The sequence below is a fragment of the Epargyreus clarus genome, unplaced genomic scaffold (assembly GCF_041222505.1).
Source record: "Epargyreus clarus isolate Ecla_fem2 unplaced genomic scaffold, WU_Ecla_fem_2.2 ptg000014l, whole genome shotgun sequence".
In the NCBI taxonomy this organism is placed as follows: domain Eukaryota; kingdom Metazoa; phylum Arthropoda; class Insecta; order Lepidoptera; family Hesperiidae; genus Epargyreus; species Epargyreus clarus.
In genome coordinates, this window is record NW_027332222.1 from 8,805,259 (window position 1) to 8,831,206 (window position 25,948).

Here is a 25,948-nt window from a genome sequence, read left to right on the forward strand (position 1 = left end):
ATCATTGTGTATTTTTTGCATATTTAGTTGAAGATTTTTTTCTAGAGAAGAAAGTCCTTCTACAATTAATATTATTACAAAACGTTTGTAAAATACCTACATAACTTTATAAAATACACATTTTAAAACTACTCCATCTAGTGGCAAGTTTCTCAATTTATGTATGTAATTTAATTTAGTTTATTACCAAGGCTGTCTAGGTGGCGCCATGATGGTTCCGGCCATTTGTGGTGACCTCTGATATCTGGTCGTGTTATAAGTTTGTGTCTAAAAATTATAAATTATCTCTTGTTTTAGAATACATTTTATTATTTAAGTACACTGTTTTATTTTTAATAATTATCTACAGAATAAGAATTTTTCCTTGCCCCCTTTAAAAATTAAGAATGTTATTGTCAACATTATTTGACGTTAGGTTGACACATTCGAATAGTCACTGTTCCACTCAAACTCAAATTACACCAAGAGTCAAAAATTCTGCTCCAAGCAGGAAACTAGTGGAAAAATGGCGACTTTACTACCTCGTTCAATTGGTCTTGCTGAAACAGTAATTTTGAAAAATGGATCAAAGGTAATGAGATCTATTAACCTATTGTTAGAAACTAACTAAGCTTACATTGTCCTTGTCAAAAACGTATTTTAAAATCTACCATGTATTTAACAAATAGTTTAAAAGTTTTTTTTTACAAATCGTAATTTCCCCGTACGTACTTTATGTTACATAACCAAAGGATTACAAAACTCCTTCATTTGTCTAAATTAGACCATATTTATGTATTCGACCTTGTCCCTTTCAATGTGTAATTACGTCATCATTCGTGCTTATTAGTGTTTATTTTTCATTTTGAATACGTTTTTGTACTTTACACCTGATTTTGTTGAATGACGTATATTTGTTGTGTTAATGTCATATAAATTTATATTTAAAGTAAACTTGAACTTCGCATTGACAGTGTTCCACTTGGGCGACCTCAGTGTTATTTTCGGATGGTATTGAGAGTAGTTGGACTAGCGGTATTTAGCCTCGTCTAAGTTCGAATCAATCGATTTTTCGGACTTATGTGCTTAATAGGATTAATTAGTTCTTGGTTTTAGTTCTGTGGTCGTATGCTCTCCGATATGAATTAAATAATTAAGACAAATACAGACTTTTTCTGGCAAAGCCAAGCCTCAATCAAATCCAATCAGCCAATCAAACCCTTATCCTTAAAAACCCATATTCAGCTTTGAGACAGATTAGTGTGGCTCTTACATGATGACTTGCTTGGCAGAGTGGTCACCATACCATTATGATTCTCAAAATGTTTCCTAATTTGGCCCCTGGCTGACACATATCTGAATTATGAATCTTGATAGTTTTGAGCCTGACTGTTTGTGTTTGCAAACCTTCCATGGAACAGAAAGTCCCAATGTGGATCTGTAAGTGTAGAAAGCATTATTTTCATTGTGTGATACTCTGTTAATGTTTAATAACAATATGTATGACAGTTGTTGGCAGCCACCGCAGCCTCCAGCCTCCCCAGCAAGCAGCAAGTGCGGCACCTGAATGTGCACGAGTATGTGAGCTACACACTGCTCCGTGACAATGGAATCCCCGTGCCCAAGTTCAACATCGCCAAGACCAAGGACGAGGCAGTCAAGTTTGCCACGGAACTCAACACCAAAGACATTGTCCTCAAAGCACAGGTATGATATAAAAAATACTACTAATAGATTTAACGACCCGTGTAGCGGTGCGGCCACAATGCCGGTCTGACGCACAGAGGGTCTCGGGTTCGATCTCCGGCCAGACAGATTTCTAACAATTTTTTTAACTGAAATTGGCATAAATAAGTAGTTTTAGTGAAATAAATTGTTTTTCTAACTGATTGCTATGTTTTTTGGTTATGCTAATTTGGCCGGTGTCTATTTAGTAATAACAACCAAGCCATTTACCAATTTCTTTTGTATATCTTTTTACTCAATATTCAATTAAATTTGTACAAAGTAATGATCAAAATATATTTTGTAGGTCCTTGCAGGAGGCAGGGGCAAGGGTGCCTTCAAAAATGGTCTTAAAGGTGGTGTCAGAATGGTTGACAGGTAAGTTGTTTAATATTTTTAGAATAAACATCAGGTATGTAAATTGTAAGATAACACAATCTTATTTGATACTCATTATTTATTGATACGCATTATAGTTCCTGGAAGTTGATGTGTCAGTGTGAAGTTTCAAAATATTTATGCCTAATATTCAGTGAAATGTATGCTATTTTTGCTACTTCACTTATATAACAAAAAAAATGTAGTTAGTCAGTCTAAAAGTAAATGAATGCTGTAAAGTTCTATTAATGTGGAATTCAAGATTATCTTTTATATGCAGCCCGCATGCTACCACTACTGGTTTGACACACAAAGGATTCTGGGTTTGATGCCGGTCAGGAACATTAATCTAAATGATGAATGTTCTGTGTTTGCATATTTGTTTATGTTCGTCCATAGCACCCACGACACACTGAATCTGAATGGGGGTGTGAATGTAGAAAGCATCTTATATGGATCTTTAATATCTACACCTCTGACATTCTAGATTTTTGTACTATTTGAATTAATGTGGTTTAAATGGTGATGAAACAATGCAATATAAGTAATAACTTAATATGTGTAATATTTCCAACAGGCCCGAGGTAGCCGGCGAAATTGTGGGCAAGATGTTAAAGCAATACTTAGTGACGAAGCAAACAGGCGCTGGGGGAAGGATATGCAACATGGTGATGGTGACCGAGAGAAAGTTTCCGCGCAGGGAATTCTACATTGCTATCATGATGGAGCGCAGTTTTAATGTGCGTATATGCTTCACTATTATTATTAAAAGAAATTTGGTTCTTGTTTGTTTCTGCAAGATTGTACTTTTAATTGGGTGGCTAAGGTTTTCTGCTGGGTCATTTTGTCACCAATCAGATTTTGTAAATTAAGTCTATTTCTACAACCACACACATCAATAGTGTAACCACACTAACAATGTAATTACACTAAGATTTATATTCAGTTACAAAACGTAATTATCTTACTATTTTATCATGCGAAAATGAATATATTACATTTTTGCGAGTGCCATCTCAATATATTTTCAAGGTAAAGCGTAATAAAAAATTTCGTACAAATCATAATAAAATTTTCTGAGTACTGCAAATAAGCAATTGCGTAATTTAACTTAATAATTATGAAGGACAATGTGTAAAAGTATCAAAACTTTATTATTTAACAACAAAATCACTATTTCAGGGCCCAGTCATCATTGCATCGTCTCAAGGTGGTGTGAACATTGAGGATGTAGCAGCAGAGAATCCGGATGCCATTACTTATGAACCGATTGATATTAAAACTGGCATCACCGATGAACAAGTCAACCGGGTTATTGAAAAGGTAGTTTGTTTCACATGTTTTTATGTACAAGTGTGTTAATAGTTCTGTGATTTCTTAGTTCAAAGGGTGTGTGAATCAACAATATATTTGTGGTTTTATATTGTCATGTGTGGATATTCTAAAGTAATGTCAGACAGCAGAAATAAAAAAGGCTATAAGAAAATTATTTTGAGGAAAACATGTTGTGCAGTTTTTTCATATAAATTATTTTTTCGGTAACACAAAAACTCTTGGATTTAGCGATTACAAAAATAATATTGTCTTTGAGAAATACTTAAGTATAGAAGCAAAGTACATAGTTGTACATAGTTGTTTTTGCTTCTAAAAGTTTATACTTGACAACCATATGTAGAAAAAATGTTCTAATTAGAATTTTGCAACTTTCTATCTAAAACCTTGATTGATTGATCAAGGTTGTTAGATTTAAATGAAACTCTATCAGTCATTTCAAATGCCAGTTATTAAGCTAGAATGTTTTTTAGATTGGCCTCCAAGAGAGAGCTGCCGAGGCTGGTGATGTTATGAAGAAAATGTACGACTTATTCCTGAAGAAGGATGCTTTGTTGATTGAAGTGAACCCTTACGCTGAAGATGCTCTCAGCGGAAATTGTAAGTAGATAGTAATAATGCTTAAAGCAAGTATAACACCAAATCTGTAAGGTACTAAGAAGGATGGGAGAGAGTGTGTCCACCCTGGGAACACTTTTTTGGCGGAAGCGAAATTTTACGTTTTAAATTACACTTATAATCAATTAATCAATTTAAGTGCAAGCCAATATCTTGACTGATAACTGATAATATTCGATGAGATAGATGATACAAGTAAAACTTTTAACAATTTTTGAATTTGATATTACAAGAAACAACCTACAGAAAAGTTAGTTTTATTGCATGGCTTCAATAGATACTCAGGCTAGCAAAGCTCATTCGATGTTAGTGATTAAATAAACAATATCATTTTATTGTTACTATTTCTTACTATTCTGTAAATAATTGATATGTTTAAACTCAAATATAAAACTTTTCACAGTCTTCTGCTTGGATGCCAAGTTAAGGTTTGATGACAACGCACACTACAGACAAAAGGAAGTTTTCGCTCTGAGGGACATCACCCAAGAAGACCCCAAGGAAATTGAAGCTGCCAAATTTGATTTGAATTACATTGCTCTTGACGGTATGGTACTAACCTTTTATTCTCTTCATATGTTTAACTGGCTTTTGCCTGCGGCCTCGCCCGCGTTTAAAAGAAAATAACTTACATACATAACACTGAAAATTCGTACCTTCATTGGAATGACAGTGGCGCAAAATCTGGCGAAAATTGGTTGTACCAACTCTGAAACCTTTGTGGGCTCATGGACAACAACTTTGCTAATGATCATCATTTGATCAAATGCATAGTTTACGATTCAATACTTACTAATATTGTTTAAAATATTGAACTTTTTGGTCCAAAATATTTATTTTCCTATTAATCGATCTAAGATCGCCATCCATAGTTCCCGTGGGATGTCCGGGACAAAAACTATTCTATGTCCTTTCTCGGGTCTCAGACTATCTTTGTACAAAATTTCATTAAAATCGGTTCAGTGGTTTAGGCGTGAAGAAGAGACAGACAGACAGACAGAGTTACTTTCGGATTTATAATATTAGTAAGGATTATTCCTCTTGCGCGGTTGGTGCCCCTGTAAAATACGAACTGCACGCATGCCACTAGCATCCTATGGTTTCATAGATAGGTACTTTTCTAGTCATGAAAACTAAACGCACGCAAGATTCGTGAAGCAAATTAATTTTTGCACATCTGGAAGAGAAACACATGTCGATGGAAACCGACGTGGCACGAAAAAGGTCCTTTTTGTAATTATTTTTTATGCATTCGTGCATTTTTCAAAGTTCTATTTAGTAGCAGTCTAAATGGCATGCTTGTAATGTGCTTTGTCCTATCTTAGAATATAAAACAATGTTAACACTACAGTTTTAATGAAATATAACAAATTTGCAATATGATGTTGGTGTATGACAATGTGGGTAATGTATGTCCACATTGTAACGCTTGAGTAATTTTATAAAACTACGATCTATTGTAAAGTGAATATCACGGTAACTCCTAGGTAGGTAACTCCAGAATGAACAGTGCCAAATGCATAATACAATGCAGGCATTTAGAACAAAGAACTTTGAATCTATAATTAAACGATAGATATTTACGCCGAATCCAACTAGAAGTAAAAATTAACGTGATTTTAAACTGATTTGTATGCTGCAGACACGCAACAATATTATGTCCAAACAACCTTTGTAATCGTAATAATTTCATATAGATATAATAAAGAAGAAAAGCAATGCATTTTCTATACGTAATCCTAACCAATAAATAACAAAATCGTATACTAAAAATTGTAAATTTCAATATAGCATGATGTTTGATGTTTTTTGTGTGCAGGAAACATTGGTTGCATGGTGAACGGCGCCGGTCTGGCCATGGCGACCATGGACATCATCAAGCTGTACGGCGGCGACCCGGCCAACTTCCTGGACGTCGGCGGCGGCGCCACCGCTCAGGCTGTCGCGGTGAGTTAATGATATTATCTTCGTATAAATATAACATGAATATAAAGTAAATAATTTTTTGTCACTTTATTAGCCAGCCTTTTTGTATGTAAATATGATCATTTGGTTTATTATCAAATTAATAGTATGAATGTAATAATAACAATATAACATCACATTGTTAGGATAGAAATATAACTTTAGATAAGATTCATATAATCTTTCTATTTACTGTAAATTGAAGTATAGATAAGTGTTAATTGATTTCTTAATAATTAAAATTATCTCTTATCTATTGTGATAATGCAATAAGTAGATAGTGATTTGCATATTTATCAATGTTCAATTTCAGGAAGCTTTCAAGATTATCTTATCGGATCCTAAAGTGTCGGCCATATTGGTTAACATTTTCGGAGGCATCATGAGGTGTGACGTCATCGCCGAGGGTATCATCAACGCTGCCAAGAATCTGAACATTCAAATTCCTGTCATTGTGCGACTTCAGGTATGTTTATTATTTTTTGTTATATATTTCAACCATATATCTCAACCATAAATATTGTGTCAGATAACAATGAAGTTATGAGAATATCGAAAAAATCATCTTAATATAATATATTTATGTTAATTTAACCAGATTTTTTACTGCACTCTACTGTTAGTAGACTGCAAAGAAAGAATCATTTAAAATCGATTTACTAAATGTAGCATGTTTAAAACAGGGCACAAAGGTGAATGAAGCCAGAAAACTGATAGCCGACTCGGGGCTTCGCATCGTGCCCCGCGACGACCTCGACGAAGCCGCGAAGCTCGTCGTGCAGCTCTCCGAGATCGTCACGCTCGCTAAGAAAGCCGGCGTCGAGGTTAAATTCGACATCCCTAAATACATGCTCGAGAAGTAAACTCCATCAGTATTGTTACACGTAGCCAAACGCCTCCATTAGACATTACTTTATAATATTAATCTCATTTAATCTTTTCGAATATTCGTCGTCGAACACTGCTTGTGTGATTAGTGGTTTCTATTTAATTTATTGTATTATAAATTAATATTTTTAATGTAAGCATAGTAGATGTCATGGTTATTTTTTTGACATGATTATGAATGTTAAATTATTCTTCTATTTGAAATATCTCGTTGTTAGATTCGAGTTGTTATTAAAGTGTATGTTAAAGACATTGTATTGCAGCCAATATTTAATGAATGTGGATGTATTATACATACAACGAACATCAAAACATCTTGCGTCAAATACTGACATTTGAATATACAATTAAGAACAACTGGCTGATGTTCTAAGTATGTACTTACACGGCGACTTGACGTTTTGTGAACGTGCGTTTGTATCGCTACTAACGCGCGATTAATTCGGATGACATCGGATAGAGTGGGAGAATACGGCGACTATATCTAGACTTTTTTGAGATTGTATCGCTGCTAAAAGTCGGCGACTTGACGTTTTGTGAACGTGCGTTTGTATCGCTACTAACGCGCGATTAATTCGGATGACATCGGATAGAGTGGGAGAATACGGCGACTATATCTAGACTTTTTTGAGATTGTATCGCTGCTAAAAGTCGCCGTGTGTAAATAACACTTAGATCATCAGCGAGATGTTCAAAACTAAAGGAAAACATTATCGTCCTACTATTTATTTTTCACTAGTACAATAAATAAGCGATGTATTACATGATATTAGTTAGTCATCTATTTAAACATTTTTACCATTTGGGAAGTATTAAACAGTACTTTGATATTCCGGTCCATATAACATTATCAAATAATTGACATTGATTAGTTTGGTATGATTTAATTTTATGCAACGTTTGGGTACTCGCCGAGTAATGACGAAGACGCGAGTACGTGTATGTTGATAATTTATTGGGGTGTATTTGCCACGATGATGGTCCGTTATCGGATTATGGGTCTGTATGCGTACACAGCGTTTACGTACTCGTCATTTATAGACGAGTTATTTGGGGGGTTCGTTAGCGAATATCTAAACGTTGCATTATCAGTAATGTAGTTAATTAAGAGTAAATCTTCGTATTTCACTATATTTCATGTATCAGTGTTACAGTTATAAACGATTCCTGTCTAAAATTAATAGTTACGAATTCTTCGTATCTTTTGTAAGTATTTATTTTGTGGGTGCCTAAGTGGCTATACCCGTTACGTGTATCATTGCAATAATAGAGTATTTTGTACATTGTGTACTGCGTATGTTCCTTTGTATATAGCGAAATATTTGTCTAAGTTGTGTTTGTTAAACGTATTTATATGGAATACTATTATGTAATGTCAAAGTACAACAACAAGATACCTAATGTACCCAAGTGATATTTATTTGTCGCCTATTGTGTATGGTCGTATTGTAATAAATCATGTTCGGTTTATAAATGTAGTTTTCTTTTCGCTGCTTCATAGTGTAATTTTTATTGGGCTGTTAATCTTGTTTTTTATCTATTTTTATTGCATGTAGATACATCCCACCAAGAAAATAGAATTATTGAGTATTAAGTAGTGTTATTGGAAATGAGGAAGTAATTTTGTTACTAATATTTAAATGTTTAAATGGTGGATATTAGCTTAAAAACTTCTTAGAGATAACTATTAAAAATAACGTTTTATACATATAGTAATAGTAGTGTAGTTATAAAGTGCTACGTTCAAAGAATCGATCATAAAAATATGGTCGTATTAATCTCGCCTACGTTATGAAGTGGTTTGTACCAATGATCGTCAATTGAACCAAGTATGCCAATTAATACTAATTGGCGTTTTGAAGGGCTGACCAGTAAGTGGGCACTGCCTCAACGAGAACGTTCGCCTGTTGTGTAATAATACGAATCCGAATATATCACTGATTATCTCCCATTACTGCAACGGTACTCAAAAATTGTTTAATCATAGGTTACGTGCTAATATTTGGATCTCCTCACTCACTGATGCTCAAATCTGAACTGAATCTAAATCAAATCTGATCATTACTGACAAAAATGATTCTGGTGAAAGAGCCTTATAAAAGCTATAAAGATACAAATTGTTACTAAAACAACGCACACCGCATTAACATGCAAATACTTTTTTTAGGTGTCCATCACTTACAAAAAAGGTGATGGTGGCGGCGGCGGCGGCAGGGGAGGGGATGTGTGCCCGTACCACGGCAGACGACGAAGAAAAAGACCATGATTCAAAGCCATCATACATGCATATCAAAGCCATTATTGTACACATCTTTCAACTTGACTCTTCAATTTGATATGCTCTTTATATTTATTGATATTGAACCTTCGGACTCGGAAGGAAAACTTGCTATTATAAATATAACATATCTTTTTCATTTTGTTAAAAGTTATTATTTTGGAAATTATCCTTTTTGGAAGTCCTTTTGAGAATTGTCCTATTTGGTATTGTCCTTTTAGAAAGCGATCCGTATGAGTCTAAAGGCAATCAGGATATTTAAATAAAAATCCACTTTTGCATAAATCTCAAATATTTTTAATAAAACTGTACATAATTATACATATATTTCATTAATCTATACTGATAGAAATATATTGTTAAATGGACACGTTTCGCTCGAAATGAAGGAAAACAATGCCTAAGTATATGTATATAATTATTTAAGTGTACCTAACATTAATAAAATATACTAATTGTTCGAACGACGATTGCACAGAGACAGCGTGTGAAAATGAATCGGAGTAATTGCAAATCATAATAACATGTTATAAATACACTATACTACTTCCTTGCTCGGAGTAGAAATTCCTAAGGCTTCTTCGTACCCAGTTTTCTTTTCATGCTTATCTGAAAACAAGAAACAATTTTTTATCTAAAGTCCTATCTATTTGTAGGTCTGTAAGACAGCGCTTAGATATACAAATATACTGTAAAATAAAAATATATTGTCCCCCTGATGGTAAGTGGCTACTGCCCCCATCGACATCAGCAGTAATCAACCCCAAGTAAGATAAGATTCGTACCTGAGGTGTAAGGAACGCCTCGGATAACACAATAGCGTGTAACGTGTAGTACGTGTGTAGTGTGTAGAGGGTAGAAGGCCTGACAATCTGACACTGACTCACTTCGCAGGTCTTCGCAGATAGGTCGACCCTATATAAGGCTTCCCTAATAAAGGCACGGGTTTATTCCCAGAGGACCTCTGGTTCTGGTGCAGAAACCCGACCCATATCCATACAGGTATGCCCGGGGAAAAAAATATTACACCCATATATCCATATACGTATGTCGTGAGAACTGTATTTGATTATTCATTTTGCGGTTTTATTACATTATATAGCGTGTCCACATTGATCCACGCACTGATTTTTTAAGGGCAAAGAAGTACACACACACGACGTTCGAAGGTGGTAGAACCGTTTGTGGCTCGACTCCGGCGGCACCACCGCCACACCTATTTCTGCCTAATAACAGCAGTGTTAGGCGCTGCTGTGTTCCGTTTTGAAGGGTGTGGTAAGGGAGACGTACTATTCCGAGACGTTCCAGCTTAGTCCTCAAGGGTAACGGCGCATCTGTGGCCGACCCCAGGTAGGAATATCTAATCCTATCTGGGGTTGATTACAGATGTCCATGGACGGCAGTAGCCGTTTACCATCAGGTGGACTGCATGCTCGTCTGCTACCCATATATTATAAAAAAAACACACTTTATTTCTTGTGTTCAGTCTACAGATGCATCTATTATTAAATTACAAAACTATCAATAACTAACCTTTCTTGGATGATTTCTTCTTCTTCAAGTCTGTCTCCTTTGCATCCTTCTTCGACTTTTTATGCTTCTCAGTCTTATTTTTCGGGTGATGCTTATCATTGGCCACTTGATCAGCCGCGACATCTTCCACACTGGTTTTCTCCTCAGTTTTATCAATATTATTGATGAGTAAGTCCTCACTGGCATCATTCTTGTCGTGTGTCAACATCAGATCTGGGTTTTTAATACGCTTTACTTTCTTATCCTTCTTCTTAGTGGCCTTTTCGGTGGATTTCTTGTCAGATGACTTCTTTTTCGACTCTCGCTTCTTAGTAAGCAGACTACTCTCAGGTACTGGATAGTGAGATATTCTAGACGGCAGCACCTCGTCCTCACGTAATGGACTGTAATGTAAACATATATAAAATTTTCAGATAAATTTAATAACAAATATCACATTGTTCAAAGGAGAGTGTACGGTGTAAGCTTCTCTTATGTGTGTGTATGTGTTTGTGTATGTCAGTATGTGCTTGTTTGTATTTGCGTGCGTGCATGTTTGTGGGTGTATGGGCCATTTTTTTGTCATATAGATCTACCACGCATTCCGTAGCACTCAATGCGTGTTATTATACGCTGCGGTCTCTTTGCATCTGTCGCATGCAAGTTACATGACGTAACAGGAAAGGTATCTACGCAACGATGGGATGTCAGGGGCACGCATGCGCACAAAATCCTCACGCGAGGCTGGCTACATGTTTGTGATTTTTCTAGAGGTGCAAAAAATACATTTATGTGTCATAAGATAGGAGACCTTGATTGAGTAATCTGGTTTTGTGACTACTATGGACTAAAAATAAAATTTTATTCTTAGGTATTGCATTGGGACTATCGTAAGGCATTGCGTCTCGGAGAGAGGTATCTAGCCTGAGCTATCTTTCCTGGTTCGTCATCTTAATTTTCCGTCGTCTTCTTTCCTTGTGTGTTCGCATGTATGTATGTATGTGTGCGTGCGTTCGTGCGTGTGTGTGAGTGAGTGCGTGCGTATAAGTGTATGCGCGCGCTTGTGTGTGTGTGTGTACGCGTGTGTGTGTATGAGCGCGCGCGCGTGTTCCGTGTATATACGTGTATACAGACAGGTCGAGGTCGATGTCGAGCGCGCGGTGCGGGTCGTCGCGCGGCGGCGGCGGCTCGTCGTCGGAGGGCGCCGCGCCGTCCGGCAGCTCGCCGCCCGCCGCCACCGCCGGCCGCTGCACCTCCTCTGCGGGGAATATAACATTACGATACTAAAGGGCGTAAACAAAATTTAAGCCCTGGCTACATAGAACGCGTATTCTAACGCCGCGCTAGGGGGTTAGCGCTAGAAGTAAATCCTGAAGCCACTGCATTGTATTGTACTGAGTTACTAATAAGCGGTCATGGAGAACGCAACAGGATTTTGTTCTAGCGCTAACGCCTAGCGCGGCGGTAAAATAAGCGTTCGGTTTGGCCAGGCTTTAATAGTTATTATCATGATCAAAAATTTAATGCTTAAATGTCCTGAAACCAGAACACAGCAGCGTTATTATTATGGAGAAATAGATGGTCGTGCCCACAGGAATCGAACGAACCAGTGTTCTACCACCTTGAAATCATTTTATCAATATCTTATTATGTATATATTATATTGTGGTAGAATTCTTTGTAGTTCGACTTCGGAGGCACCACAATCATTATTCCTTATAAGAACAATGTTAGACAGTGCTGTTTAAAAAATTAAGAGTTTTAAAAGAGATACTAAGATAAAGCTTTCCTACTTAATCCACCCACATCTGTTAATAAATTAAGGCATAATTAAAATGATGTTACCTTCACTTTCAGATTCACTGGAATGTCTTTCGTTCTTATTCTTCCTCTTCTTTGTAGGCCTCTTCTCCTTCTTAGATTTCTTATTTTCTCTTGAAATTAAGTACTTATCAGATCTCTTGCCTAAAACAACAACCGACGATTATTTATTTTGTAGTCTACAATATAAGAAAAAAAGTATTTTAAAAACATAAGCAAAGTAAATATTATAATTATATGAATAAGTGTTTACATACGGAACTACCATTGAAACCAGATAACTTAAAAGACTAGAATGTGCTTCGAAACATTATTTTATGTTGCCAGGATGTTATAGCGGGAACGAGAACAATGTTCATAAGAACATAACATAAGAACTATTATGCATATTAGTTAATTTCCAAAATTCCGACATTAGTGATAAAGATGCACCTACACTTGAGTTCATAATAGCATTATCTATCGTCGACACTTCACCTTGTATTTGCAGCGGCACCTCGAGAGCGATCTCCGCGACGGGTATGTCGTCCTGCTGGTACGAGCGCGGCGAGTCGTCCTTCAGGTAGTGAGGGTTATTCGCCTGCTCCTGGCGACGCGCCTCACGAAGCTGTTAACATAAAAAAGTGTTCTTGCTCTTAAATTTCTACCACAATTCAGTTTTTGATTTGTCATATGAAGATAAAAATGAGTATTTACCTTTATGAATGGTATTTATATTTCACAAAAATCAAATAATCGCTGTTAAGTAGATATATTAAGTTATTTTTGTCTTTATTAATATTGTTTTTAAGTATATTGCTTTTAACCTTTGTTATAATTTTTTTAAAGAATTTATTTTGTATTTCTGAAGTGTAATCAAAAACTTTCTAATGCATGTAATGTTCACTTCTAGAAGGACTTACCACTAAAAAGTCAGTTTTTGTAAAGTAGCATATGTTTGTTGTAATGTGTTATGTCCAGTTTAGTGAACCAATAAAGAAAAAAATACTTGTTAAATTCCATTATAAATAGTGTTTGTTTTATGGCATATATAAAATGAAATTACCTCGTCTCATTAATGGAAATCCACGCGCATTTTGTGTGTTCGTGTGTGCATGTAAGTGTGAAAGCGTGTTTCCGTGCTTGCGCGTGTACACCCGAATAATCTTTACATTATTAGCATATCAAAGACCAGGAGGGTAAGGAGTCCCAACCTAAATATATATAATAATGATCTTTTTTGTGGAAAGAAACGAATGTTGTTCTGTAAATAGAGCAACGATATTTAACGTTTTCCATTCCACGAAAATATTTTTATATTTAAATTAATGTGACATTGAATTGAACGTCACAAATAAATAAACAATAATGAAATAATACCATAGACAAAAAAAAAAAATAAAATAAACTTTTTCTTTACATATATTTGTGCCTGTGCCTGTTGTGTGTGTGTGTGCGTACGTGTGTGTGAGTGTGTGCCTGTGTGTGTGTACGTGTGCGTGTATGTATGTAGCCGGTGACTGACCATCTGCAGCTCGTCAGCGGTGAGGTGCGTGACGGGCCTGGCGGGCGGCGGCGGCGCCGTGAACTGCGCGCCCGCGCCCTCGTCCTCCGAGCTAGAGCTCTCCGACGACCAGCGAGACCGGGACAGCCACTGGTCGAGGTCCAATCTGCGACCAAACTCATATTACATAATTATGAACTTACATTACATTCAAATTCAAATTATTTATTTTCAGAGTAAGGCCACATAAACCACTTTTTGAAAATCAATAAAATGAATTTATATTCAGAAGTAACATTATTACGGGTAGTGTAAAACTGCTACTAATACTGCTATTGGTAAACTTGAACTAACCCAAGTAAGCTGTAGAAGGCTAACATTTTTAGCAGACTTTACTACGATTATTATTAATATTTTGTTTAAATTGTATTATCCATCATAAAAATTAATATAACCAGTGAAATCAAGTAATTTAACATATTACTATGTTAGTTAGTTACTACTCACTCTGGAGGCATCGGCACTTTCTTCTGCGCTTTGGGCGCCACCGGTTTTAGTTCTCCTTCGAAGAGGCTGGCCAGTTCTTCGATTAGCCCGTCACTAAAGCCTTTAGTCGACTCTTCACCGTTTACTATCTCGTCTTCGTCCGCTTTTTCTTCCAGCCCATTACTGAAAAACAATTTGTTTAAATTTAATATGGTATTTTTGTCGTTGTAGAAACGTGTCCCCGGGGCTGATGCGGCGGAGCACCAGCGTCAGCAATGCGGTTAAGTACTGTGCACTCCTACATCTCCTATTCACACTATGTGTTTAAGACAAGTATAGATAGCTTTGCTCGTGATCGACAAGCATGTTGGTGACGAGTGGCGGTGCGTCCATTCCGTCCGTCCTATCCACAGCGTCCGCGTCTTCAGAGCTGATGCGGCGCAGCACCAGCGTCAGCAGCGCGGTCGCGTTGTGAGCACGCTCCTGTACTTCTATGACCTCTATATGCATTATTATTATTATCATTAAGATACCTTTGCTCATGATCGACGAGCATGTCCGTGACGAGCGGCGGTGCGTCTGCTATCTCCGTCCCATCCACAGCGTCCGCTGCGTCCGCGTCTTCAGGGCTGATGCGGCGGAGCACCAGTGTCAGCAGCGCGGTCGCATTGTGCGCACGCTCCTGTACTTCCATATCCTCGCTGCAAAGTAGTGGTCGCATGCCGGCTAGCGTTTCACGGATCACCTGTTAATGATATAACAGTGTGGGGTTTGTTATATGCATTTAAACATTTGTTACATCAGTATGACATATTTACGTTCCCTATCCAATTCATTTGCGCGTCCCACTCACATCTATATTAGATTGAAGTAACTATGTAATTCCAGAATTTGAAAATTTTCTAGAATTATAACATCAAATCATTTATTGTGATATCATATGGCACCAGCTAACTTAAGCATTTTGTTAAGAATCACACTTGTTTCCATTTAGATTTAGCTGAAGGTGAACTTTTCTCGTCCAATTTATACAGGGTGAATTTTTCAAACGGGCCTTCAGGGCCAAATCCGAAACTATAAGGATTAGCGAAAAATGCTTAAAGGAGTTACGAGGCCGATTTTGATAAAAACTAAAACTGCATCATTACTTTTTTAAAATAACTTTCTTCCTAGCCGGGAATCGAACGAGTTCATTTTGAAAAAAAAAATACACCGCTATATTATTCCACTATCTGATAGTGTTGCTTATAAGGATCAAAATCTGGGAAGTAATGATAGATGACAAACTAAAGGAAAAGCCTCAATTTTAAGAAAATACATATTTTTTCATATTCATTTGGCAGTTAAGTTCCCGCCATTCATCAATTTAAACATTTCGCGTATTAACAATTTTTTTGGTTTAATGTTTCAAATCATTCGAAACAGATGTTTTATTCTCCAAGAATTTATATTTTTATGTCCGACTTAGTTAGATTATTTTTAGGACCATTATAATAGATTTAACTTGCTATGGGCGGAGTTTCGTTTAATACAGATGTAAAGTTGACAATTTGTGAGAATGACTTTTTCGAGTCAAATCCGAGTGATTACTAAACAAAGAGATATAGAAAATAATATTCAACGTTGAAACGAAGTGGTAAACAACAAACAATAAGAATTTACTATTTAATCAGTTATCTATTTTTATTAAATAATAACTCCTAAAAACGGCGGTAACTTATTTGCCAAACTATTACTTTTTCATACTAAGCCGTATGTCATGGTCATAACATCTAATAATTAGTTGATTAACCAACAAATTCTGCAATGGTATGACTTATGTATGTTTCTAAAGAATTATACATAAATCATTTGTTATGTTTAATCCTTAAGGATTAGTACGCCAATGTATGAAAAAGAATGTATTTTCTTCTAAATTTTCCTTTTCCTTTAATTTGTCACAAAACATTACTTCCCAGAATTTGATCCTTATAAGCAACACTATCAGATAGTGGAATAATATAGAGGGTGTATTTTTTTCAAAATGAACTCGTTCGATTCCCGGATAGGGAAAAAGATATTTTTAAAATCGAATGATGCAGTTTTAGTTTTGATCAAAATCGGGCTCGTAACTCCTTTCAGCATTTTTCGCTAATCCTTATAGTTTCGGATTTGGCCCTGAAGGCCCGTTTGAAAAATTCACCCTGTATATTTTTTTTAACACTATTTCACATGAGTTTTTAATTGTACAAGACAAATCACGATGTACTTTACTTTTTTGAGTGAATATCATCGCTAAGAAAAATCAGAATAGGGTATTATGTTCCTTGTTAAAAAAAAATTTAAAAATTTTTGGAGTTTACTCCTTAAGAAACGATTTGAGTTATAAGGCCCGGTACGGAAATTTTATGAGGAGTAAAATCAAGTGTAACACGAAAAGTTGAGGCGTAACGTAGAAAGAGACAAACATATATATCCACACTTTTTTATTACAATCATCATATCCTCTCAAAAAGGAAGTAGCGTTTTTAACCAAAATATGAATCAAGAGTGCTTTTATTAATTTAAAATACAGTAAGTTCAAATCCCATATGAAAGTAATTATTACAATAAAAATAATTAGCAATATATAAAACATTAAAACGTCATATTTGTTTACATTTTTGCATAAATTAAGTTATAGGTTTGATCATTTATAAACACTGTGAAAAATATGAACATTGGCGCCATAATATGATTAACAATCTTTTATGAACGTTTTTAAAGAAGAGTTACATATAAAATCAGTAAGCAATTGAATAAGATATAATATTAGCAAAATAAGTTTTTAACATAAGAGGCTTTTGTAAGTTACTGATATATTAATTTAACTTATAAAAATGGATGCATTATTGACCAGCACCATCTATCAACGATAAACGGGCAAAATCAAAACAGTATTATTTAATATTTATTACAGAATTATTGCTAATGAATTATGTTCAAAATAAACTATATAAAATTAGCAATACGTTTTAAATGAATTCTAGAATTATAAAACATTCAGAAACAATCCAAATTACATATAATAACATGTTTATTGAGTCTCATATAAATTGCATCCGTAAATTGCAACAAGGATATTTTATAGATGGCAAAGAAATTATAATTATTAAGTTTTAAGATATAAAACGTTTAACATTGTTTTAAATATAAATAATTATATTATATTAAAATTTACTTTAATATAAACAATTATATTAAGTTACCATTATAATATTTGGAACCAAAATACATAGATTGATAAACTTGCAAACTTACAATTTATAAAACTTGCCACTAGATGGCGCTATTATACCCATGCGCCCATATATACATCTATATACAACGTACATAAACAGCAACCTAACCATCAAGTTTTAATGTTTTGATTTTAAAGTTTTCTTGTACTTCTATGCATTGATACGTGTATTTTTATGTACTATTAAACAAATAATCAAGTGATTAAAGTTGAAAAAATATATGAAAATATGCAAGAAATTGATTTAGATGATAATGAAGAAGAATCCAAAAAACACATGGATGCGGTTAATTGGTAAGCTTATCGTTTACATTTATGAATAATATACATTTTAAATACGAACAGCTAGATCTTTTATTTAGTGTTTTTATTATTATTATTTTTAATCAATTGATTAAATATATTTTATATTTATATAATATTTTGTAATACTTATATTAAATTATTACGACCCATTTCTATTTTTGAAGTAATATAAATAATCCGAATAATTACAGATATATGTTTGTTTCTCTTATCATTTTAGCAGATGCGTTCATTTACCCTTTTTTTCTATTCGATATATATCATAATTATCGTTCGTAAGGAGTAAACTCCAATCGTGCGTCGTAGCTGACACACACACACACTTTTTTTTTTTAAATAAAAATTTTCACCATTTTAAAAATCATTTAAAATACTACAAAGGTCACAATATCCAATATCAGCAACTCACCGACACAGCGGAGTGCAGGTCGCCGCGCTGCTCGAAGCGCAGCAGCAGCTTGGCGCACAGCTTGAGCGCGGCGTGCGCGCACACCGCCCGCGCGCGCATGTGCGCGCCGCACACGCCCGCGCACAGCGACAGCGGCGAGATCGACTCGCGCATCAGCGCCTCGTCGCTGTCGGGTGAGAACATGTGCGTGAAGAGGTTTCATAACCGGACTAATATAAAGCATTATGTGGTTAATGTTTGTAAACAAATGCAAAGAAAACAGTTTTTATTTTAGGGTTTAATACAAAAGTACGTATTTCTATTGTTAAGACTGCTATTACAGTTATTAAGACTGCATATAACAGCATGATAATGTCGTATTACGTAACCTTCATCAGTTATATTAAAGAAATAAAAACGCTTTAAACCCTAATAACCCCCACATAAGATTGCAATGCATTGTGTTGGTAACGTGGTGGTAAAGTGAATAGGGTTATAAATGAAGACGAACGATCACATAAATACTGCGCCACCCTGTGCGCCAATATTGTCCACGTCAACTAGTCCACTCTGAAGTTGTTGCGCGCAGGTTTAGTTAGCATATACTCTGCTACTATACGTAAGGGCACACTTACGCAGCAATGTACCCGTGAGCGAGAGCGGGCAGCGGACAGATGCCGGGGGGTCCTGCGTTGTCTTAGTCCCGCTAATATCTAAAATTTACTATTACAACGCATCTCGTTTCTAAATTCGGAGCGAATTAGCAGTTTGGCGCGGACTCTACTCACGTGCAGTACTCCCCCAGCACGTACGCGGCGGCGTACAGCACCTCGCGCGAGGCGCGGCCCGGCGGCGCGGCGGCGGCGCGCGCGCACAGCGCCGCACTCTCGCGCGCCGCGAACTCGCGCACGTCCGCCACACGCGCGCCCACCTCCGTCAGCTGCGCCGCTATTATGCAACCTAGGGGCAAGTTTAATAATATTGGATAGTACTTCTGGAATCAATTAAGTCTAAATGGTGTCCGGATGATACATATCGCAGGTAAGATTACGATCATGCCCTTGGTGCGTGTTATTTCTTTACTATATACTTTTGTAATAACTATATTAATACAAAATACTACAATTCCAGTTCAATCTGTGGTAATTTATAATACTTAACGGCATATTACTAATTAAACCCCTAAACTAAATAAAACCATGCTTCATGCTCACCATGCTTCGCGCTGGTCTCCATCTCGGTGAGCTCCGCGAGCACGGTGACGTACCACTCGAAGTCGACCACGTGCTGGTAGTTGTTCTGCGAGCAGATCTCGATCATGCGCGTGAGCAGCTCGTCGCGGTACAGCGTGCCCTCCGCGCGCTCCATGTGCACCATCAGCTTCTTCACTATCTCCATCAGATTCTTTTTCGACACCTGTATGGAGATTATTGTTTTAAAGAAGTGGCTACTGCCGCCCATGGACATATGTAATCAACCCCAGATAGGATTATATATTCCTACCTGAGGTCGGCCACAGATGCGCCGATGACCCCTGAGGACTAAGCTGGAACACCTCGAAAAAGTATGTCTCCCTTACTACACCCTTCAAACCAGAACATAGCAGCACTTAAAGCTGATGTTATGAGGCAGAAATAGGTGTGGCGATGATGCCGCCGGAGTCGAACCACATAGGGTTCTACCACCCAACCCGAACTTCAAAGTTAAACAAATGGGACTGATGGAAGCTGGATAGCTAAACTGTAACAGCTAATTTTTGTGATCGCTACCATGCTTTCATATTCATATTTCCGCATTTTTATGTTTGCCTTTGTTCTTTATATAGTTTGTTACAGATGTCCATGCAGTAGTGACCAGAGACCTCTTACCATCAGGTAAAGTGCATACTCGTTGGCTACTACAGTGTCATAACAAAATAGGTATGTCCAGGTTTAAGAATATCAACATTACCATGCCATAGAGCAGGCCTAAAGCCCTCAGCCTGATGGACTCGTCCTTGTCGTCGAGGCAGGCCAGCACGAGGTCCTTGTGCGCCTGCACAGACTTAGGATGCGACTTGAGTATTCGAGACATCGCCAGCAGACCCAGGTATTTCACTGGAAACAAACATTAATATAAAAATGATGTGTATTCTCAAATAAGCTCCTCAATCGACGTTTCTGATTTTTTATAAATAAAGGCCCTGTAGCGTAATATAGTCCGCACCAAACTTCTAATCCGCCCTGAAGTTGTTGCGCGTTGGTTTAGTTCGCATATACTCCGTAACGTAAGGGCACACTAATGCAGCTATGTACCCGTGGGCGAGAGCAGGCGGCGGACGGATACCGGGGAGATCCCGCGCTGTCTTCGTCCTTCTAATATCTACAATGTGCTATTGCGACGCGACTCGTTTCTATATTCGGAGCGGACTAGCAGTTTGGCGCGGACTATACAAAACATTACGTCATTGTAAAATTAAATATCTTTGTAATGATCCTATGAAAATAGAATTATAATAATAGTCTGAGTATAACTTGTTTGAATAAATATTTTCCTCCAGGTCGTTCTCTACAATGTGCGAATTAGAAATATATACAAAATCCGCCATTTTGCATTAGTCTTTATTGAAACAAGAAACAACCATTAAAATTAGCAAGTTTGACTTAATTTGTACAGAACACTGGAGCACTATACAAGGCTAGGCTATTTTTAACCATACGAATGTTTTGTAAGAAGTAACAAGCCATTGCCAAATTAAACTAAAACTTTGTGGTAAGTAACATAAGATATTTTTTAACCGAACGAAAACTATAGAAAGTAACATTGATAGTAGTACTAGAGTAGTACAAAGATTGTAGGAAGTAGACATAGCCTACTTAGGAGACATAGGCTATTTTCTAACCAAACGTGATCTTTGTAGGAAGTAACATTGGCTATTTTCTAACCGAGATTTCGTTTGTGTGGAGAGATTTGTGTGCAAAGACTATGCTGTAAGTGAAACAGAAAACAAAATAAGGGGAGATGGGTCAGATATTATGAAAACTAACGGTTCTGGTCGCTGTCCTCGATGAGGATCCTCAGCTTCTGCACGCACAGCTGGACGGAGGCGGCGTGGCCGGGCATCCCGCTGCTGATGCTGATCAGCACCGCGAACACCGTGTTGATGCACTCGTACAGCAGAGGAGGTGTACAAACACTCACGGTTCTGGTCGCTGTCCTCGATGAGGATCCTCAGCTTCTGCACGCACAGCTGGACGGAGGCGGCGTGGCCGGGCATCCCGCTGCTGATGCTGATCAGCACCGCGATCACCGTGTTGATGCACTCGTACAGCAGCGACATCGCCGATGTGCTGTCGACATAACAACACTGAACGACACGAAAATGACGCGCCAAACTCTATGACCCCTCTGAATATACGGTACGTACGAACGCGAGCATTGAAGTATTAAATATTCATATTTTTTATATTATGGAGATTTTTATTTTTAATTAATACTGGTTTTATCAATTTTCGTTCTCAAACTTAAAATCGGACCAAAACGCTATATATGTATGTCAATGACAATAGAATTGAAATGTATTTTTTGTTTCACTTAAGATCTATTTGTCTGATATGAGGCCATAAAGTTTGGCGATACCTACAGAAATGCTACTTTTTATTATGTACCTAAATAGGCTAATAAATAAATTATAACCTTTCTGTTTTTTTTTTTAATTTTGTTCATTATTTGTTCTTTGCTTTATAGTGTTAACAATAAAGAATCCTCACATTTTACTACCAATAGGCGAAAACAAGTAAGAATAATAAGGCGCTCTCCGTCTGAGCTACGTGCATATGGCGCCACACGCGTAATATATTGTATTTTTTAAATTTCTCTGCCAATGTAGGTAAGTCTCTATGGTATTATCAGTTTCTTTACATTACAATCCTAGAAACAACAGCACACCATGTATGCCAGCATGTTTCAGTCTATATACAATTTTATATACTTTCTGTGTATTTAGTGATTGCAGTTAAACATCAAACACACACTCAATTGATCTCTAAAAGTACAAAATCGAGCGTGATCCAGTGATAATTCACAGGAAAGTGGTTCAAGCAAACTGTGGCAACAGGAAAGGAAATAAACTAATTACGCCACTCGGTGATAACATTTTGTGATAACTAACAAAGCTACTAACTGTATCTTTAAATCAATACTAAAATTAAAATAAGCACAAGTTGAAAAAAGCAGTGGAAGCCTCACACGTACACAGTATGTTGTAACTAACAAACATTGCGATGACATCGTGGTCATATTTCTATTTCCCTTCACCCCATAGAGCATGTATAGTAGTATTTAGTATAACAAGGGTCATCGCTTGTCCGACTCACCTATGTATTAAATTAGTTAATGGTTCTATCAGTTTCTTGCCAAGACGGGGCTCTAATGGGGTTAAGGCACCAAACTGGAACAAATACAATGAAACTACATAAGACTAGCTTATGCAAATGATCGGGCGCTTATTGATGATGTATGTTGGAGGTTGTATTGAATTTTGTCGTGTAAGTTTACACCGTTTAATTTGTAACTTGAATAGTAATATTTTTATTAATTTCTTGCAGCAAAAATAAGAAAAAATGTGTGACATGCCAATTTTTGTGTTTGTTTTATTTGTGTAGGTTATATCCAATTCAGTGGCGCTATTACAAAATTTGCAATGCCAAATTCGTTATCTTAACATTATAATGTCTCTTCATGATATAGGTACATGAAAGATGTATGTATCATATAATGACATCTCAGCCTATTTGCTATTTCGTTTATGTTGCAAATAAATTTACTATTTCAGCCTTGCAAATTATGAATAAGCCAGTCTGTTGATAGTGGTTATATTCATTCATATTTAATCTTTATGGTGGGGTGTGGTGAATGAATCTAGCGGCTGGTAAACTCTCTTCGTAAAGTCTCAAATGGTACCTGCAAATTAGATCTATGAGGCTTTGAGATATTTTCCGTCCAATATCAGGTTCGTACTGAGTCATTAAACCGAACTGTGGAAATTCACACCAGTAAGATTAAATCAATTATGTCAGTATTTCACTGTTGATGTCTTCTGCCAGCTTGTTCAAAAATGTTGATGCAATAAATCGTTATGAATGGATAGTATTATAGTAAATGGCTTTTAAAGGGGATAGAATCTTAGTAATATTAAGTTGTAGAACACAAAATGTTAGCAATATGGAATAACTTTTAATCTACGTCCATATAGAAGAGGAGTTCCATCTGAATATGATAACAGATGTGATGCCATTCCTTAGGACTACGATTGTAGCTTCATACTTACCCAGCCATCATCTCACTTTAGGTGTACGATATTACTAACATGTTTTATTTGTTTATGCATCATCTACCTATATAAACTTTGTTATGCACTGCAGTGCACAGTCAATATAAAAATGTTCTAACCCCTTTCTTCATATTACTGATAGTAATTATGATAAAGTAAACAATTTATACACAACAATACACATAGTTAATAATCTCAATCACAAAGTCAGTAATTAATGGTCACACATACACAATGAATCACGAACACATACCAGTTTGATGATTTTTATCAACATCCAATTGTTTGTAGATGTTGTCATTAACTTAAAGAAGACTGGAGCGAGGGACAAGTAATTTTTAGGATTTTTCCTTGCTAATTCACACACTACATTTACGGCTGCAGACTGCACACCTATAAGCAGAGAGTTGAAGGTTAGAATAGTATAAGGCAGCGGTAGATTTAGGATGGTGACAGTTTCACTTCGATACAGTTTAAGGCCCTATTTCCACATGTTCTTTCATGTTCCATGTGGGTCCATAAACACATATAAAGACCCAAAGCCAAAATATATTATCCAAAAACCACCCAGGGAACAAAGCCATAGGACAAATCCAAAATCTTCTGTGCAGCAAAAAATCTAAAACTTAATTTCAAAAATAAAACTAAAACATCATAATACCTGGATCAGGATCTTCTAACTTCTCTTTTAGTTTGGGGAAAGCAGGCCTTAGTGCCTCTGGATATCTTAAAAATACCTTGTACATCATCAGGACTGCTTTCATTCTAAGGTAAGGTTTAGTTGAGCTCATCTGAAATTTTATTTTTATTTTATCAAATAAATTTATTTAATTAATGTACTAATAAATGACCCAGTTTAAGGTGCAGTGTTATTGGTGCTAATGATTCACAAAGTCAAGATAGAAATAATGGCTCAAGTTAGAATGGACAGCTACTCATTATTTAGATTTACATATTGTCAAATTTCAAATGATTTTCTAAAAAAATTGTATTATTATTAATCTGTTATTGTCCACCTACTCATCATGGATCTTCTTTCATTCCAACATGTTGGTAAAATCTAGATTGATACACTTCAGCAATCTCTTTTAGGTAACATACTCTAGTTGGTTTCAAAATATCATACAACATCTTAATAACCTTAATTGGGAATTATAAATAATTTTATACAAACCAAAGTCATGATATCATTAGCTAAGTCTCTAGCTAGGTCATGGGATATAAAACAGCTGAGTCCGCTGAGGGCCAGCCCTGCCTCGTACTGATTCTGGGCATTCAAGTCTTTCCTTATCATATTAGTAGTAAGCATAAGTAACTCGGAGTCTGCATGGAATGATTGACTAGCTGCTAAGTAACCAATTCGTTTGTAAGTGAACTTGTTCGAGCTCATCACTTCTATTATGTTGAATATAGCCCATGATATATCATATCCCAACATTTGGAGCTGGAATAAAAATTGGACATTTAACAAAAACGTGTATATCTTGAATATTAAGTTTTTTGGTGATTCTTTTAAGCATATAAACTAATTTTGGATCAGCAAACATCTATAATTGGGGGCTTTAGTATTTTTGTACACAAAAATAATAACAATTAATAAATGCATTAAATCTACTAAATGTACTTTAACATTTACAAAACCACTAAGAAGCCTATGTAGGACAAAACAGTACTAACTGAATTAAACAATCAATAAGTGAATTATTATTCTGAATGCAAACATTTAAACCATATAAATATAGAAAAACTTACATATGTTAACTTTGCAACAGCGTTGGATTTCACTCCTAGATTATCCTGTCGCAATTCTACCTTTATTTCTTCCATACATTGAGCTATGTATTTTGCCTAAAATGACAATTCACCGTTAATAAACTCCATTACTAGATCACACCCAATTAATAATTGATTCATTTACTACTTATAATCTGTATAAATATAGATTTATCTTATTTAAATGTATAAATACCTCATTATCTTTGTTATTTCTGATTCCTCGAACCAAATCTGTTAAATTTTTGTCGAACATTCTTTCAAAGTTTCCTTTCACTTTCTTCAAAGCCATCTTGCTGTTTTTAGAACTAGGACGCCTAAAATCATAACTTATTATATCCTATAAATGTATCCTAATGTGTAAAGGTAAAAACACGAAATTAACGTGATCGTGTCAAAGGGAATAATTAAAATTTGACAATACATACAGTCAATGACAGTTCAAG

At 36.0% G+C, this 25,948-nt stretch overlaps 2 protein-coding genes across 3 annotated transcripts; one reads left to right on the forward strand and one right to left on the reverse strand.

Annotated features, from left to right (window-relative positions):
* The first annotated feature begins 409 nt into the window (after positions 1-409).
* ScsbetaA (Succinyl-coenzyme A synthetase beta subunit, ADP-forming) lies at positions 410-9,531 on the forward strand. 2 transcript variants are annotated; one of them, XM_073079910.1, is made up of 11 exons: positions 410-571; positions 1,489-1,686; positions 2,012-2,082; positions 2,660-2,822; positions 3,265-3,405; positions 3,888-4,014; positions 4,436-4,579; positions 5,852-5,979; positions 6,311-6,463; positions 6,681-6,821; positions 9,053-9,531. In XM_073079910.1, the coding sequence occupies exons 1-11, from the start codon at positions 506-508 to the stop codon at positions 9,149-9,151; spliced, it is 1,431 nt and encodes a 476-aa protein (XP_072936011.1). In that variant the 5' UTR covers positions 410-505; the 3' UTR covers positions 9,152-9,531. The 2 variants fall into 2 exon arrangements, with proteins under 2 accessions (XP_072936011.1, XP_072936012.1); XM_073079911.1 differs by lacking the exon at positions 9,053-9,531 and having other exon boundaries at positions 6,681-7,404.
* garnet (adaptor-related protein complex 3, delta 1 subunit-like garnet) lies at positions 9,438-25,948 on the reverse strand. The gene is made up of 19 exons (XM_073079912.1): positions 25,699-25,948; positions 25,482-25,577; positions 24,904-25,173; positions 24,391-24,520; positions 23,983-24,122; positions 22,774-22,847; positions 21,599-21,747; positions 20,369-20,514; positions 19,633-19,834; positions 19,207-19,378; positions 18,440-18,605; positions 14,999-15,210; positions 14,487-14,648; positions 14,001-14,145; positions 12,974-13,103; positions 12,521-12,640; positions 11,810-11,933; positions 10,697-11,079; positions 9,438-9,772 (listed from the first exon to the last, which is right to left on the reverse strand). Exons 1-19 carry the CDS (start codon positions 25,792-25,794, stop codon positions 9,702-9,704), a joined length of 2,988 nt encoding a protein of 995 aa, XP_072936013.1. The 5' UTR covers positions 25,795-25,948; the 3' UTR covers positions 9,438-9,701.